Source organism: Temnothorax americanus, unplaced genomic scaffold (assembly GCF_048541705.1).
Source record: "Temnothorax americanus isolate GAGA-0224 unplaced genomic scaffold, ASM4854170v1 Scaffold11, whole genome shotgun sequence".
NCBI classification, from domain to species: domain Eukaryota; kingdom Metazoa; phylum Arthropoda; class Insecta; order Hymenoptera; family Formicidae; genus Temnothorax; species Temnothorax americanus.
Window position 1 is genome coordinate 482,704 of NW_027509242.1, and position 17,654 is coordinate 500,357.

General features: G+C 35.1%; 2 protein-coding genes across 4 annotated transcripts in view; one reads left to right on the top strand and one right to left on the bottom strand.

Moving 5' to 3' along the window:
• LOC143907644 (adenylate cyclase type 6) overlaps positions 1-17,654 on the bottom strand; it is a 126,688-nt gene that overhangs the window by 43,655 nt on the left and 65,379 nt on the right. For all 3 annotated transcript variants that reach the window (XM_077424534.1, XM_077424528.1, XM_077424542.1), the window contains 2 exons: positions 14,085-14,298; positions 12,576-12,934 (listed from right to left, as the gene is read on the bottom strand). In XM_077424534.1, the coding sequence (XP_077280660.1) occupies positions 12,576-12,934; positions 14,085-14,298 (573 nt within the window). The remainder of the gene's footprint in view (positions 1-12,575; positions 12,935-14,084; positions 14,299-17,654) is intronic.
• Positions 1-17,654, top strand: part of LOC143907855 (uncharacterized) — a 76,147-nt gene that overhangs the window by 3,314 nt on the left and 55,179 nt on the right. The gene's annotated exons all lie outside the window — the stretch shown is intronic.

Below are 17,654 nucleotides of genomic sequence, written 5' to 3' on the forward strand. Positions count from 1 at the left end.
AGACATTATACTTTAAGAAAATATCAGCTTCGATTTTAGTGCTAGCTGCAAAGGGTTGAAATCAATTAATTAACTCATGGAGAGCGCGCGCAACGCTCTAACGTTCTTTACAGAATCGTCAAAGAATTAGGTTCTTGCGTGATTATGGTCTCTAAAATAATCCTGAGACACTGTACTTTAAGAAAATATCACGATTTGAATTTAGTGCTAGCTGTATAGCGTTGAAATTAATTAATTTATCCATAGAGCGCGCGCGTTGCGCTCTATAATTCGTTACAGAATCGTCAAAGAATTAGGTGCTCGCATGATTATGGTCCCAAAATAATCCTGAGACATTGTACTTTATGAAAGTAACACGACTCGAATTTAGTGCTACTTGTATAGCGTTGAAATTAATTAGTTTATCCGCGAAGCGCGCGCTGTATTGATTTATTAATTAATTTCAACACTAAGCTGCTAACACTAAATTCGAATCGTGATATTCTTTTAAAGTACACAATGTCTGAGAATTATTTTAATACTATAATCATGCGAGCAACTAATTCGTAGACGATCAGATGACGGAACTTAGTGCTCAGCGCCAACGGCTGGTCTAAGTTAATTATTGTAATTTCTGTGTTCAATATATAATGGTATATTTAAATAAATGTTATAATCTGTCAACATTTTATCGTTTTTTTAGAGCACTTAATTAGCACTTAATTAGCACTAAATTATAGTGTACTTATCTTTTTTGTAGGACCATTTTCTGATATGGGGGGGTCTAGCTTTATGGCAAGCTGGACCCCTTTATTTTTTACGCGATTTCCTGTTAAACGGTTCGAGCACCAAAATTCGGACTAGGGCACTTAATTATCACCTAAATAGCACTAAATTTTTGACCTAGTGCGAACTTGATTTGCGCTGATGGGGGATCCAGCTTAATAGAGGTTATTAAGATTGCACGCTGCCGGATAAATTGAAGTTCCGGAAACGCAAATAGAACTAACCACACAATGCCAGTCCCAAGAAACTCTGTATTAATCCTAAAATTCAAGGTTTCTCTTGATGTATCATGCTTTTTAATATAATTCTATTCCAAATTAATTAATTGCTTCTCAGATAAGTAAAATTAAATGTTTGCGAAATAATTGTTTCGTACAAATTGAGTGCATTTTCAGATACAATGTTGATATGTGATTATTTGGATTCTTTTTTAAGAATAAATTTATTTTTTTATAGGATAGTTATTACTCATATTTGATAAGTATTATACATTTTAGAATGCTGAATATCTAATTCGCGTCATTGTTACACTATCGTTGTATTTCAATCGTTTTCATCGCTGTTATCTTCCCTTCGCTTCGTATTGGTAAGAGCCGCATACGGCTGTCGCGTCGGGCTCTCCATTATTTCATTCCATTTAACTCGCTACAATGTTTCGACTAGCACGATGGCCATTCTCGCCAATTTCTCCGCTTATCGCCGGCTGTTTATCTTTATTTGAAGATGACACCGGACGAATAGCCATTTACGTCATGGCGCGGGTAGTTTACACCGTAGGCTATATTCGAGCCGAATTATTTTAGTAACAAAATCGATAGTTACTGCGGCTATTAAGATACACACGGGTCGACCCTTCGGAATGATCCTCTGCCTCGTGGTCGTCAGTGAGGCTGTCCACAGCAACGCAAGGTTACGTTACACTTTTGGAGTGGAAAAGATTGTAGGCCGGATAGCCAAGATAAGGGTCGACACCGGATTGCCTCTCCGTTCCATCGCGAACTATCCCCTTCATTCTTCATGCTAAGAAACGGACGGAAAAGGAAAAAATGTTACAGCTAGAATGGGCGATGGTCGTCTCTCGCAGGAGAATGGAATACTTAATAACCCTTGGGCCGCTTTTTCCCTCCGCTTATTAGTCTTTAAGTAGACACGACGTGAAAAATGATGCTGTTAGTTGCTTGCGAGTGTCGACAGATTTTAAGCAAATTTTATAATTTAGTTAGAGGAAAATGTAAAATGAAGGACTTTAATACGTAAATCTTTAAAATAAGATTTAGGAAACAGTGCGAGGCTTATTGTTCGCTATATAAAAGTGATTGTGTACTTGCTTCGCGGAAACGCAACTAAATACCTGTGTATTTCTCATATACTTCAGTATTTAACGGATAAGGGAGACATACTTATCATGAAGATGTGCATGAGATGTAAGAGACGAGTCCAAAATCTTAATGATCTAAAATCAAATTTTGTAGAAACAATTCTTTAATTATGAAAAAAAAAAAAAACAATTGTGTTTGTTTTAGGATGACGTACTCTTGACTGTTCATTTTAGTATTTTTGATGACGTGACTTTGCAAGTACCTTCGTAATCGCTCGCAATGATTTGATGTATCTAGGTCATTTTCGTGATTCCGTAGATCCGATGTCGAAGATCGAGTGTGATTGATCGAGCACGTCATCGTCGTTCGCGAAAGATTCGGTTTCGCGGCAATCACGCAAAAATTCTGACTCGGCGCGCACGAAGAGGTAAAAATTCCATTCCGCAAATCAAAGACTTCTTTCAACATAATATTCCGGTGTCTTAATTCTCGTATCTTAATTAATCCATTCGCTGTGCGTCACTGACCATGTCAGTGATCCAAATTTTTATAGTTTAGCATATAAAATTTAAAAGAGAGAAAACGATTAGAAGACGATACTTTATTAAATGTAAACTAAAGAAAAGTAAAAATCATTTAAGCAGTATGTGTATACTGGATTCGACTTCGCGAGAATATGTTCGGCGGATATTCAGCCGTTCCTCGCCTATCAGTAGGACTTGCAGCCAAAGGGTTAAAGCGACGCAACGCTGGTTAATTCGAAGTTAATTAACTCAGCGATGGCGGAATTGAGCGAATCGCGATGTCGTCGGAGAAAATTCGCGTTTAATTTTGTAAAATGACAAAACGGGAAAATACGGAACTTATATCGAGAAATCGTCCATTAAACGATTTAACGTACCGAACGCGTTGTTTTTTATTTAGAGCTTATATGTTTTTTCCTTCTTTTTTTTATTTTTCGTTACCAGACCTTTGTTTTTTTTATTTTATGACAATCTTTTCATCGCTTTTTTCGACATTGCGTCACGCCAGTCGCATCCGAACTATTCGTACGATTTGTTTTCGTCGGCGTCGGCGAATTCTTCGTATCAAATTTTTTGCGATTTACTCCGCAGCCTCGATTAAAATTGTAGCGTTCCACGTTAATATCCGTTTTTCATGGAAAATCCGCACATTTTCGCGATGTAGTCGTGCAATTACCAAAATCGCCGGAAATTGAACATAGGATTGGATTGATCGCGGGGAAAAAATGAAGAAACGAACGTAACAGACTTCAATAGATTTGACCATATGTATATCTGGCTGCTGGCAGAATAATTGATTAAAATATATAAATAGAATAGTGTAGTGTAGTTCATATATTTTATAATAACGTCTGGCTATAACTTTTTTATGCAGAACTAGATATATGTTACTTTAACATATTATAAATCAGGACTTTCTAAATCAGACTATGTCTAATTTGAGAGAACTCCGTGTTTTATTTTATTTTTTCTCATATTCTTTTTCATTACGTTCATACATATATTTATAGTGCACGTCGAAAATAACAGAACAAAAATTACCAAGAGAATTATATTTAAACTGTGTTTAAAAATCCATTGTTTGCCATTTTTTACTTCGTTCTTATCATTCTTATCCATTGTTTATCATTTTCAAACGATATTTAATTTTTCCTTGTAATACATTTTAAAACTTGTTACACTTGCAAACATTTAAATAAAACATCCGTGTCTCATGAGATATACCGGTATCGTTTTGATGAAAATTTTATTTGGGTCTTACTTTCCCACTCAAACTCTCTCTCTTTTCAGCTTTCGGTATTTAATATTAAATAGTCTGGCTTTAGGGGAAGGTTATTGGAATAAATCTCTGCCAAGGTAAAGTAAAGAAATTTCAACGTAAACTATTTATAAGTAACTTCCGGTATACGCGCGTCTTATCAAGGGACGCAGTAACGTCTCGCGCTGAGTATATAATATATTATTCTGTCCATCAAATACAGTATTATAATATACATATATATGTATGATGTCATGCATATGATAGACGAGCATAATTGCAGGTATAATTGTAAAAAATAATCCTAATTCTTTATTTGTTACATTGCTAATGAACAAAAAATATCTCATCGTTAGTAAAAAAAAAAAAAGTGACAAGATGCTACTATGAAAACTGCAATTTTTCTTTAATTATACAAATTGCGTTGGAAATTCTTTATCCGCGACTGCGTTAATATACTTTCGAATCATTTTTACGTCTTCTACGAAGTAAAAAATTTAATAAACAATTAATTAATTTTGTGAAATATGTCATTTTCTTTTCTTGTATTTTAATAATATTCCGTAATTCTGCAAAATTGACAAGGATGCAACTTATAGCTGTGCCGCGGAGAAGAAAGTTCAACGCTGATTCTCTTTTTCGTCTTTTGCCATTTCCTTTTCTCGCTTTGCTTTCGCGTTTCGCGACATTTTCCGTCAAATATTCATGTCGAGAAGACAAACGATGCGACTCGTCGTTATCTAGGTATATACCACGTTGCGATTCCGCTGTCTTCTCTCTCATCGCCGCTTGCTTCTCCGCTCCGCAAATAAACGGCAGCTGTACAATATCACGATTGTCTCTTTTCGGATTTCCGGTCGATTAGGCAGAATGCGACGCTTCTCTCGTGTATACCGGCTTGAAAGCAAAGCGATTTCGTGCGCTACAAAGAGGCACTTTTGACGCGATCTCTGGTGTTGAGTGGTCCCGACAAACGGACGCGAGATAAACTGCGCCGAATGTTGCGGCTTTCATCGTGATTACGCGGAGAATTAAGTGGCGCGTCACTTGTCTTGTTGTGCGTGTGAAATTTCTAGACAGATCGTTCCGCTGATGGTTTCCTACAAACGATGAATTTTATTTATTTCCGTCCCGCGCGCAATTCTACGTCTATAAATGTATCATTGAGCGTTATTAATGTCTTTGCTAAAACGGAAACACTGTTACACAACTTCTGGTTTGAAATTTGCTGATAACGGTTGTTCATGTTCTCTCGCGGCTTCTTGATTACTTCTCGACGACATACAACCCACATAAATAACGAACGTATCACGGCACCGTTATCGTCTCTGTAGCTAGAAGTTTTTTACTTTTGAAATATTTTTCGTATCTGCCGATTTTTCTATGAATAGCTACGACAGCTTAATAAACGTTCATAAATCATTCAGGGAAATCTTGTTATCGATGTAATTCAGCGCTGTGTCATCAATATGAAAATCTCGTACGGTGCCATTGAATAAAACATATCCCTGGCCCCCGGCCACCCTCGCTATGGGGCGAAAAAATAAAGCCGTTATTTACGAGAATCCACCTGTCCGTGCCTACCAGGGGACAATACAGGTGGATTTTCTGTCCTCGATAAAGATAAGAAATACACGATGTCGAATCCGTGTTATACCTAATGATACATGTGATGTAACGTCAGGGGAGAACCCCTTTTCCTCGACATGACGGATGGTTGAGAAGAACAAATCTGGACCAAAGAACATTCATGCAGCGTGATTAGCACGTCTTTCATTTGGTAACGCTTTCGCGATTGTTTACACGTAACACGAGTAATATATATTTCCATGCATTTTGAAGGTTTTCTCGTCGTGGTTATTTCCAGTCTACATCACCTTCGTTTTAGATAGAACGAACTTTTTCATTTCAATTTTTCTTTTACGTTACTTATTTCAAAAATACATTTTACTATTACAACGTTTGAAGGCAAAGTTCGACATATGCTCGATTGACGTCACATTTTCAAGTGGCATTTCTCTCCGGGCCGATAAATATATAGAAAAAAAAATGGAAAAAAAACTAATACGTATTCGAAGGGTCTCTACTTCGGTTTGTTATTCGAGCTGTTCGTGAAAATCGTTTTGCAAATTGTTAAAGTATCCGACGGAAATTTTGTGAGCGCACGCTCGTCCGCGGATTAGCGAAATGGCTATCGATCGGACAAATCCGTCGATTCGTACAGAAAATTGCGATATACAAATAGGATAATTATCGACGCGAGTGCATCGAGTAATGGGTTCGGCTTGCATCGGTGTATAAATGCCCCATTTCGGCCCCAATATATATTTCAAAATGAAATGTGTAGAATATAGAAACACGGATTCCAGCCAATTACTTTACTATATAAACTATTAGAAACATAGTAAGAAAAGATATGTAAATAAGTTCTTAACGAAAGGATCCTTCTTTTTGAACTTTATTTAGCATATCTGTTACGATAAGAGAAATAGTTACTGACAGTTTGTGACCCAATTAGTCCAATAGCTTTCGACAGCGAATTACCTCGTAAAGTGGAGATAAAAATTAAGAAACTTTTTGTTGTTTCCGCGAGTTAATTAAGTACTAATTACCGCGAGCAAACATCGTGAGGCAAATAAGATTTTGCGCGTACCCGTTTCGAGAAGTTTATTGGATACCGTATAATTATGTGTCTTCATAAGAGCGAGAGAAAAAAATATTACATTGATAACTTGCCCTCGTAAAATGATCGATACAGGCGTTGCTGTTGCATCTCGTGCAACCGTAAGAAGATACGTTATCACGAAGAACCGCACTGCGCCATAAACTGCACCCCTCGAATACGTATTAATTTTTTCCATATTTTTTTCTGCATATGCTATAAACCTTCATAAAGGATACGCCCGCGTGCGACTGTTATTAATGTTTTTACGCGACATAAAAAAATATATCGATACGTAACGGTTATATTCGAATGATCGAGATAAGGATTTGCCGAAGACAATATATTACGAAAAGCAATGTTATAATAGACAACTTACGAATATATCGTGCGATTCACATACATAAGTGATATATCCTTGCAGAAATTTTGAAATTTTAATGAAATAAAAAAATGTTATTGTATAAAAATTTTATGTAAAATAATTTGAATATGAAATATAGAATATATTGCGCACGGTAATTTAATGTGTGTTTGTAAAGAGTTACAGTTTTATTTCTATATTAACTGGTGCTCGAATAATAAATCAAAATTTCTTAGTACGAGGGCAAATAAAGTAAAAACATTGACTTACAAACAGTGAGCAAAGTTAATCTATTCTAATTTTTTATTTGATGTAATTTTTATAAATTTTTTGAAAAGTAACTTAACAATAAGACATAAATAGCAGTCACTATTTCGAGAATACACGTAACGTTGGCGTAACATTTGAAAATAGGTCAGTCTAGAAGATCCTTACACAACAGAGACGCTAATTACCCGAGAGCACTCGATCCTCCAAAAGCGACAATTATATCCGAAACAAGCTGGCGGAGATGTGATTCGCCAGAACTGAATTCCAAAGGCGAAACAGTCGATGCAATCAGCATACCTCTAAAACGTGATGTCTGTGTCCATTATAGTGTCGGTGGGCAGCATCTTTCGTCGAATACTGCATCTCCGGTGTGGTTCAAAGGACCTTTGAGGACTTATTGTTGAGTTTCACTCTTGCGGACTGTGAGTAGTGAGTAGTGACAACAAGTTAACCGAGCCTATCGCGTGGATGCTCGGACACGTGATAAGGACATTAACGCTGAGAATACATTAACGGACGTCGCAGTCCCGCGAACTTTCCCTTTGCGAGTAGATCGAGGAAAGTTTCCTCGTTTGCCTCGCAAGGAACTACATTCAGCGCGTGTCTATAATGTTTAATTGCTGTTGGCCCCAGTTGTTGAAGAATGCAACTGGTAATTTCTTTGATATCAGCAGCACGATATTTTGATACATGAATGATTTGTACAGAAAAATCGCAACGATAAGGCTTGGCCTTTTCGCAGAAATATATATTTTGGTAAGAAAAAAAGTTAAATCTTCTAAAAAGTCTCTCTCTTTCTCTCTCTCTTTGTGTGTGTGTGTACATACATACATATACATTCTTTTCAATCTATGCTCCATTGATAATTTGCATAAACAGCAAATATTTTGCAAGCTACTTATTATAAAATGTTTATTGCTAAAGCAGCTTCTTCGTAATACTTATGCATATTTTGTTGCATATGCTCGTATACAAGGATGAGCAAAATAATAGTATAAAATGAGAAAACTTCTCACACATAGATCAATCACGAAGTCGCGTTCTTAATATAATTACACTCTCCTATTAAGTGGATGTGATACTGTCCCAGAATGATCGTCAAATGGTTTACGCAATAAGCCGATTAGTATAAAACCAAGTACCATCTTTCAATTTATCTTCGCTCAAGCTAAACGAAAAATGCGCTGAACTGAATGCTGAACTGAATGCGTCAGTTTACAGAATTAAAGTTACGGCGGGTGTACATACTATGCGCACAATTTCTTTACACCATTTATTTTTAACGTTACAGAATGTTCACGTGATTTATATCTAAGCTTAGGAAAACAATTAAGAAACAGTAATTTACTGAAGCATTTTTTGCAAGAGGGTTTTATAACAAGTGTAAAATTACAAGAAACTGTGAAATTATACTGTCAATTTAATTTTAGTAACTTTATAATTATCTCCTGCTATTTTTGGTATAGGACTATGAATCCTGGGTGGCAGATTATTCTTTTTTTACAAGGTCTCTCAGAATATTTAGTTTTACTTTTTTTTAATATGTAAATTTATTTTATATTTTTTAATTTGTTGAATGATCAATTTAGTGTCGCAAATTTAGTGTTACAAATTCTGCCCTTGCGACGTTAGTAAAGCGCAGTATACGACAAGTTAATGATTTAAGTTGACATGACAATGTAACCGCAAGTGACTGTGATATTTTATTGTTGGCAACTTTATTGAAATTTTTACGATTTTTAGTCGATTCCTGGTTCTCTGGCTCAGTGAAAGAACCTCGCGATACTTCATCCTAAAGGATCAAATTGTAATAAGGACGGATAAGTCGCCGTAATAAGGATCGGTTTACGAGCATCCTTAATTCATGATAAACCGTTCGGAGTTTTATTTAGTTATGTGTTTCTTTCAACTCGCTTCACCTTACATCTTTTCTTAAGTTTCAAAGTTTAGCAACTTTGGTTTATTTTTTGAACAAAGACGATATACATATAACATACATATAAAACAATTATTTTTATCATTGCTTTATGCATTATTAATGCTCTATGCAAGAATATAATAATTTTCCGTACATTAATATTCAGTACTAATGACAATAAGATAACTGAAAATTATAAAATTACACGAGTGTTTTTTTTAGAATATAATTATTTAATTATAATAGCTTGACAGTTTCCAAGAGTTAATTTGATTTTACGCGATAGTACATAAAACGTTTTCTGCAAACGTGACTCCCTTGCTGCAATTCGTTAATTAACCACGCTGTAGAGAATCGCGCGTGATTCTTTCAGACACATCGCTTTATGTAGCTTAACGAGAGCTTCTTTTAGTAACTTAAACGTTATTTTTCATTCTGTATGAGGTGCAACACGCAGATTATCTGAAATCGTAAGCCCTTCACTGGGCCTTTAACGTTATATCGGGGTCGTCGTATGTATTGCGCGGGCGCGGCGGCGTGAAAAGCAATTACGGTCCATTTTGTGGGACGTGGCGTGTGCCTGGCCGATGAAATGATATTACTCTCCCGAATGTGAAAATAACGAGCCGGATGAATTATTAATGCGCTGACATGCGAGGTGTGCCACGCGGATTCTAACAGAGACTACATTTGAAAGAGATTACGATACGCAATCCGTTTACTTTGTTCGAATCATCGGCTTTCGCCAGCCTATTTTCAGGTGGCTTAATTTGATCTACCTATATATTATATATCCTAAACATATCGCTCATACCTTAAATCGCACATCTCTCGATAATTATATCTCTTCGCGCTTTTATTTATTAAAAGGTTACTGAAGAATGTGTGTGTGCGTATATTAGGCATTAAAATATTATTTTGTAATATTTTAAGAGGATATATTCGAAATGCTTTTCTATATATAGCACTTTTTTAACAATAAATGTTTACAAGCTGAATATGAACAACTATACGAAACAAACAGTATGATTAAGTCTGTTATTTTATGTCAGCAATTTAAGGCCCTTTTTTTATAATAAATTGGTAGAAATTTTTTATTGTACAATTAAGCAATTTTATTTATATATTTTATTACGTATTAGGCAATTTTATTTATATACTTTATTAATATCCAGTTTATCAGCTTTAGTTATAATAGATCTATTTGCATCCACCATGATAGTGTTGCCCTTTAAAAAACGGTTAGATTCTTCGGTGACGACAGAAGGCGACAAAGCGCGGTCTCGATACGTTCGTAATTATACGCGGAATCCTGAGTTCTCGACGTAATAAAACTTAAATAGAGCGCAAGAAGGGGGAATCCATCAGGCGGGAAACTTGATGGATGGGAACCTCCATTCGCGGACGGAGATGCAATAAGACCAAACCCTTTCCACGAGACTTCACAACAAGCGGGGTCGGCATCTAGCACGATGTTCTCTTTAGCTTCTTCCGCAGCATTGATTTATTTTCTTATCTCTTATCAAGGCAGTCAGCCAATGCTCTCTGATCACGGTATAAAAGCTAATGAGATTTGTAATGAATACAGTCGTAAGAAAACTAGTTTCCCGATTGCCATCTTGACGCTTGGTTTGTTTACTTGTTTTCACGTTTCTTTCATCATAACTAAAGTCATTGAATAAATCCATTGAAATTTATTAAAGCTCTCTTTGAAAAATCATGGAATACATATTTCTTTGATCTTTTATATGTTTGTAACTCTCGTCTGGTTAGTTTTACGGAATTGATTTAATAATCTCCTTAGTTATAGATTTCCCAAAGTTTTTTTTTTCATGGTGTTTATTTTTCTCTTTTCTTTCATATACGAAAATGAAGGAATAAAAAGGATCCGAAGAACGCTTATGTTTCGCGAACACTTATGTTTAAAATCCGACAATAGAAATGAAATTAGTACTATGTCAAAACGTGCTCGGACAAACATCGAAGCAGATCGAGATCCGCTTTAATTAGATTTCCAATTCAGTTCAGCTATTTGCGAACAACACACCTCGTTTCGGGCATTCATGCCCACTTTGTGCAACGTTAATAAATAGATGCGTGTACGGTCGCCGGGTATTGTGTCACTTCGTGAACTCCAACCATTTCTGTGACGATATGTATTGATTACAGTGCCAATTTTGCTAATAATTGTCCTGTTATTCACGCCGTCATTTTCAGCGTCGATATAATGACGAAGTATAACACGACTTTATATAATATTAAAGAAATATTTTCAATACTTGATAAAAAATTTATCAGAAGCTTGTATTAAATTTATCTAGAATTTAGGTGATTTTTTTATAATGAATATATTAAAAACAAAAAAGAAATAGATGTTACGGAAATATTATCTATATATTTCGCGATTTTAGACTTAAATTATAGATTTCTTTTATGCAGCATGTATAAATGCAAGAAATACAAAAAGACCTTTTTCTAAATGATCTTTAATTTTTATTAAAAAATTTAATTTATTTACATTGCCTTTATTAGCTCTGAATATTCTATATAACATAAAAGAAAAGAAACTAAATGTTTATATGTACACGTGAATCTGCTTTATTTATATTCAAATATCTTATTTGAAGATTATTTCAAAGAATTATTGGACTTGATTGTCATGAGAGATATATATTATATCTAACATTCTATTATATGTTGTATAATATAATATGTATGTAGATACAATACTGTAATAAGCGATACCTTGACTGAAAAACAGACCGAGAATCACGTGGCGATATATGAGAAACGTACAATGCACTATGAGCCCCGCGTAACATCGATTATAATTAATATCATATCGCGTAACCTACTTTTGCTAATTGCTGGACCAAACGTAGTATACGTATAAACTCGATCGCTAATTAACACGAATCTACAGCTTATAATTGTCATATGTGCCGCAACAAAGCGGGAAACTTTTTAACATCGAATATCTGTGATTATCTAGTATATTATCATTGAAAACTTCAGAAAATTGATTCTTTACGGTCTAAATTAATCAATACTTGCAATTCTTAAAATTATTACGACACGAAATACGAAACCATTTTTAGAAACCGGTGAAAAGTTAGAATGTTAGGATCGACCTAATTAGCATACAAAATTAAGATTAAGCATACAAAATCTAATTCTGAATTGTATACATTCAATAAAAAATCCAATCCCTTAAATTTTTACTAACTTAAAAAGGAAACATTGAGGATGTTTTTTAAATAGAAACTTAGAGAACTTATTTACGCGAGCAGGCATTAAAAACTTTTACACGAGCGCCTTATCAGCCTCATTAAATTTGCATTTTATGGTGGATTCACATTTAAGAAAATTAGAAAATATCTCGTAGCGCTTTTCTTTAATCTAATAAGAGATGAGATAATAAGTGAAGAGATTTTGAAGGCTCTTAAATAAGCGAAGTTTTCTAATGGTGGTTTAGAGTTAGTGGATTAGACTCACGTGTGCCATCATAGATGGATAATGCGGATAGAGCAGAAAGGCTCCGATAAGATGAGCGGCCGAGAAAACAATCCCGGCGATACAGGCATGCCTGAGTCTGATCGGCAAAAGAGCGTAGGCCATATAGATGAAAAAGCAGACCATTAAGGTGGCGGCAAGAGGTCCCCCGGTTCGAAGGTCCTTTGATTTAGAGGAGAATGATGTGTCGGCGGTATTCTCGCGACCCCCCACCTCGTGCAGCCGCGCTAGATGAATACTCAGGGTCACCTGTAGGGCCAGCAGGGTGACTAGCACCGCGCCACTAACACCCGCCAGCCATATCTCATTCATGCCCGGTCTGGAGATGGCTGCCACCAAAGCTGGAAAATAATTTGTTGCTCATTACCGCATCTTATACGTTTCGAAGTGTTCGGAGAATTTAGAAATACGAAGGCGATACGAAAAATGGCACGCGAATGTTTAATATATAGATTTCAGAATGGGTGATATTTCAATAACAGATTCCCGTAAATTTGGGAATTTTTGTCTCTTCCGCGTTGGAAATGTCGAGAGAGAGAGAGAGAGGCTTATTATTATTTATTGCAGGCTTTCCAAATTTCTGCATTATACATTTTACGTGCAAGTAAGCTTCTTCAGATAGAAAATTACTGGTGCGACATTACTCGTTCAAAGCTCGTTCCGTTAAAAGGGATGATCTGGCGAAGGAAAGAGCTACACGCGAGTTGTTGCACAAAGCGGATTTTGTTGCGCGTCCTAACGCTTTCGAAAGGAAACGGCACTTATGGACAATATTCTCATGCATTATTGATACTACGGGATCTTGTGAAACATCGCGGCTCACGAAAAACAGAGACTCTTTGTACATAGGGGATAGGATAAGAAAGAATGTACGTCTTTTAGCGCTTGCGACATCTGACTACAGAGCTCTTTCGATGCAATTCCAGTAATATTCAAACTGCATATTTTATAAAAGCTCGAGATTTCCCTGGTAAATAGGTTTTTGACGCAATATATGTTGGACGATTAGATTTCTTTTCCATTTATTCGCAAATATTTCGAGCAACTTGGATTTGATTTTCCGTTCGATAAAAGGAAACGTATCTGGAAATTTATCGAAAGTTTAGAGAAGTATAACTGTAATTTTAAATATAAATTAAATTTAAATATAATTGTAATTTTAATAAAAATAAGTTTTTTCATATACATAAAAAATGTATTTTTGGTTTAATTACGAAAGAATTTCTTAATTATAATTGAATTGTAATTAAAAATGTAGTAAATTTGAAAGTAAATTTTAAATCGATTCAGGAATACGTGGACGGAAAGAGAAGCAGTATTTAAATACTTTTTAAATTCCAGAATAATATTTTAAGTGAATTTCTTAAACAGGTACAAAGTTATCTTCAGATAAATCTTAAAACAGATGTAAACTTAATTCTGACATCTCTCACCGCCGAGAAATGAAAATCGTTGACTGTGAAAAATTAATTTGAAAAGATTGAGTCTTACCGGCATAAATAGCGATGCAGGTTACCAGAGTGATCGCGAGAGAAAGATTTTCAGGTTTCTGTAGCAGCGTGAAGATTGGCTGGTCGTTGGTTAGCATTAACTTCATGATAAGTAGTAGGCCCAATGCGAGCGCCAAACCGACCAGTAGACCGAGCACATGTGTCATGTTGCTTTGATTCATACGTAGGAAGTAGCGCTGGTACAGCATTTCAACCTGAAACATGACCACAGATTTGCTACACATTTGGTGTTAATCAAGAATTCGTCAGTAAACTGATATCGCTGTATCTTGTATGTCACGTAAGTGAATGCGAATGAGTACCTATTAAACTCGTAAAATGAAATTTTGGAATGATGCATATAAATAAAATATTTCTATAGGGATAGAAGTTTTAAAGATATTATTTATTAAAATAATTTACTACAAATTATTATATGCGGTAAATTAATAGTTGTTAGTTACCGGATTTAAATTATCCACTAAATAAAACACTTACTGCAACGTATCGATATGATTATATTATTAGGTCATAGTTATATATGTAGATATTCTACAATCTACGAGCAATACGCCTATTCTATTTTGGAATGTCGATAAAAATATATATGTCGCGAAATATCTCGTCAAAGTTAATTGTTACACTGTATGTACAACGTTAAAAAAAAGGAGGATCGCCGATTAAAATCGGTGATGGAGGGTCTCTCTACAGGTTAGCCAATTTTCACCGGATAAAATTGCATCTAAAATTAAAAGTAAAATCCTATTCATCTAGAAAAATTCGGAACAAGACTTAGGCAAAATACATCTAGTACCAATAATACCCAATAAAAGTGCAACCTGTATAAAAGGACTGCTTATATATTTTTACTCGAATTATCAAACAATTAAGCTTTCGATTATTATTATTATCAACGATATCAAGTTGGCTCAAAGTTTTTCCATTAAAATAAAGATGGAAGAGAAATTATATAATATTACTTATATTGAAGTTATTTTAGAATATATATGAAAGAGCAGAGTAGAGAAAACTTTTCTGAGATAATATAGATGTAAGTAAAATCGATTCGCGAGTGCTCGCAACGCTAATTTTTTTCCATTATTTTAAGAGGTATTATTTTAGAAACTGTTATCTTTTTTTAAGCATGCAGACTCTGCATTAAAGTGCATTTTTAATAGTCCAGCGGTTGGAGCAATCTGTGACCTGCATTTTGCTTACAATGCATTTTATAACGAGTTTTCGTCATATTTTACTTTATTATAAATTTTATAATAATAAAGTATGATTGAGAGAGATATATACTTAAACGAATACCTTTGATAACGCGCGCTTGATATCGCTTTGATAAAGAGAGAAATATCTGTCTGACAAAATTTTATATTATATTTATGATATATAGTAATATATACATTCTACGATTTTTTTTATGATATGAGATGTGAGCATCACAAGCAGTAGAGACGCATATGTGCAATATTTTCCTAATAACGAGGACGACAATACACGATACTATTTTTTAAATTCGTCGTGTGTAAAATATAATTAATTGACCGTAACACGAGATAGAAAGAAACGATGCTGAGATAATGATATGTATATGTTCTATTTATTGATCATTATTATATAGGAAGAGTAGATACTATTGGACGAACAGATTGCGTCCTAGAAATCGCAGGGAAGATCGGGAAGCGGTTTGAAATTTATATCATCACAACGGTATCTATTTGCAGAGACTTGCGCGCAGACATATTACGTTACTGTTAGCGTTGAATTTTACGTGGCGTACCGTCGTTATTCTGCGCGGTCGGTGCAATTTGTACGTAGCGCGAATCACGAGCTATTTGCAAAGAATTGTGGACCCTCTGTCGAAAATGGAACTTAATCAAATCCAGATCAAACAATGTGAGGAAGGAAAATCCCGGAACGATTGAATTTTATTTTTATGTGCTTTCGTACTCCGTGTTCCTTAGCATATTCCTAATTTATCTGCCTGCAATGCAGCAATACGTTTGAGTAAGGTGCATTATATGTATATTCCCTTCAGGCGCTGCTTCGGCAGTCACTCGTTTACTAAAAAAAAAGTTGAAGAAACGATTTTATATGTGGTAGTAATTTGTACCTATATACGTATCGTCATATCGATTTTTATATTTACTGTTTAAATTGTTAGATTCATCGTCGTGTACATTGTGATTGGAATATTATGATTTTAATGCTTCTTTCTTATGCATTGCAACAAATAAATTCAGTCGATTTAATGACTACGGTATAACTTGTATTAAAATTTAGAATAGAATTCTATGTCAAACATACACGGAGAAAAAGGATTTGCTACTATAGCAAATCTATTCGTTAAATAGATAAATGGGTTAACTAACATTTTTGGCAGCGAGAACTATTAATTTTGCAATAATAGCAAAACCTTTTGTTACAATAGCAAAAAGATTTTGCTACTATAGCTAAATTATAGTTCTCGCAGGAAAAAATGTTAGTTGGCTCTATAATAGCAAATCCTTTTTCTCCGTGTATACATAATAGACACATACATATATGTATTAAAATATATATCAAGATTTATGATATATAAAATTATGTGTGGAATTCTATTCTAAATTTTTGCGAATTATAAGTCTTTTAAAGCAATTTTATTTTAGTAAAAATTAATGCAACAAAATTTATTTATTGTCATTTGTTTGTTCACAACAAGCATGCCACGTGTTTGTCGTGGCACGCTCGTATTTACGGCGCAGCATTTTGTAATCCGTGCGATAAAATACCGTTAACGTTAGGCGAATTTTTCGGATTGCAAGAGCGCAAAAGTAAGGTTTGATTAAATCGAATTCGACAGAGGCGCGAATCACGTGGAAAAAATCGATGCTGATAGATAACAGGCGCTAATTGATAGATAGCCGGTTACAACGCGATTTTTCTCTCGCTGCTCTCTCTCTCTCTCTCTCTCTCTCTCTCTCTCTGTAGGATTGGCGAGAGAAGAGATCTTATCGTATCCCGGATGGGATTGCTGTCATCGGGTGCAATCGGAAAGCCTGGTGACCATTGGCTATCAGTAGTCATAGCGATCGACAAAGGCGCGTTATCGTTGCATTGAATCGTTAATATTTTAATCTTTCACTATGCCATGAAGCGCATGCGAACAATGCAACGTTACAAATATAGCCGGAATCGCAACCGCCGCTTTCCGATATGGGTGTAACATATACGGTTTTCAAGCGACGACGTTCGCAAACTGGTTCTTTTGTTACATGTTATTGTATACCGCGAAATAGTCTTTGTTGTAATACATAATACAATATTATATGATACGATATCAGTTTAAATTATAACAGATACAAAAACGTTGATCATCCTCAACGTTTTTCGCTATCTCTGTTTGGTCTCGACGATGTTCTCGATATTTCTCATATGTGAGCGTAATGCATAATCCATTGTTCCGTTATGAAAAGACAGAGCCTGCCCCGCGGAAATTTGTGACGTAAAATCCCGAGCATAAATCGTGATGCACTTCGTTTAACTCCCGGTATACCCTTGTTTCCCCGCTTATACACGCAGGATA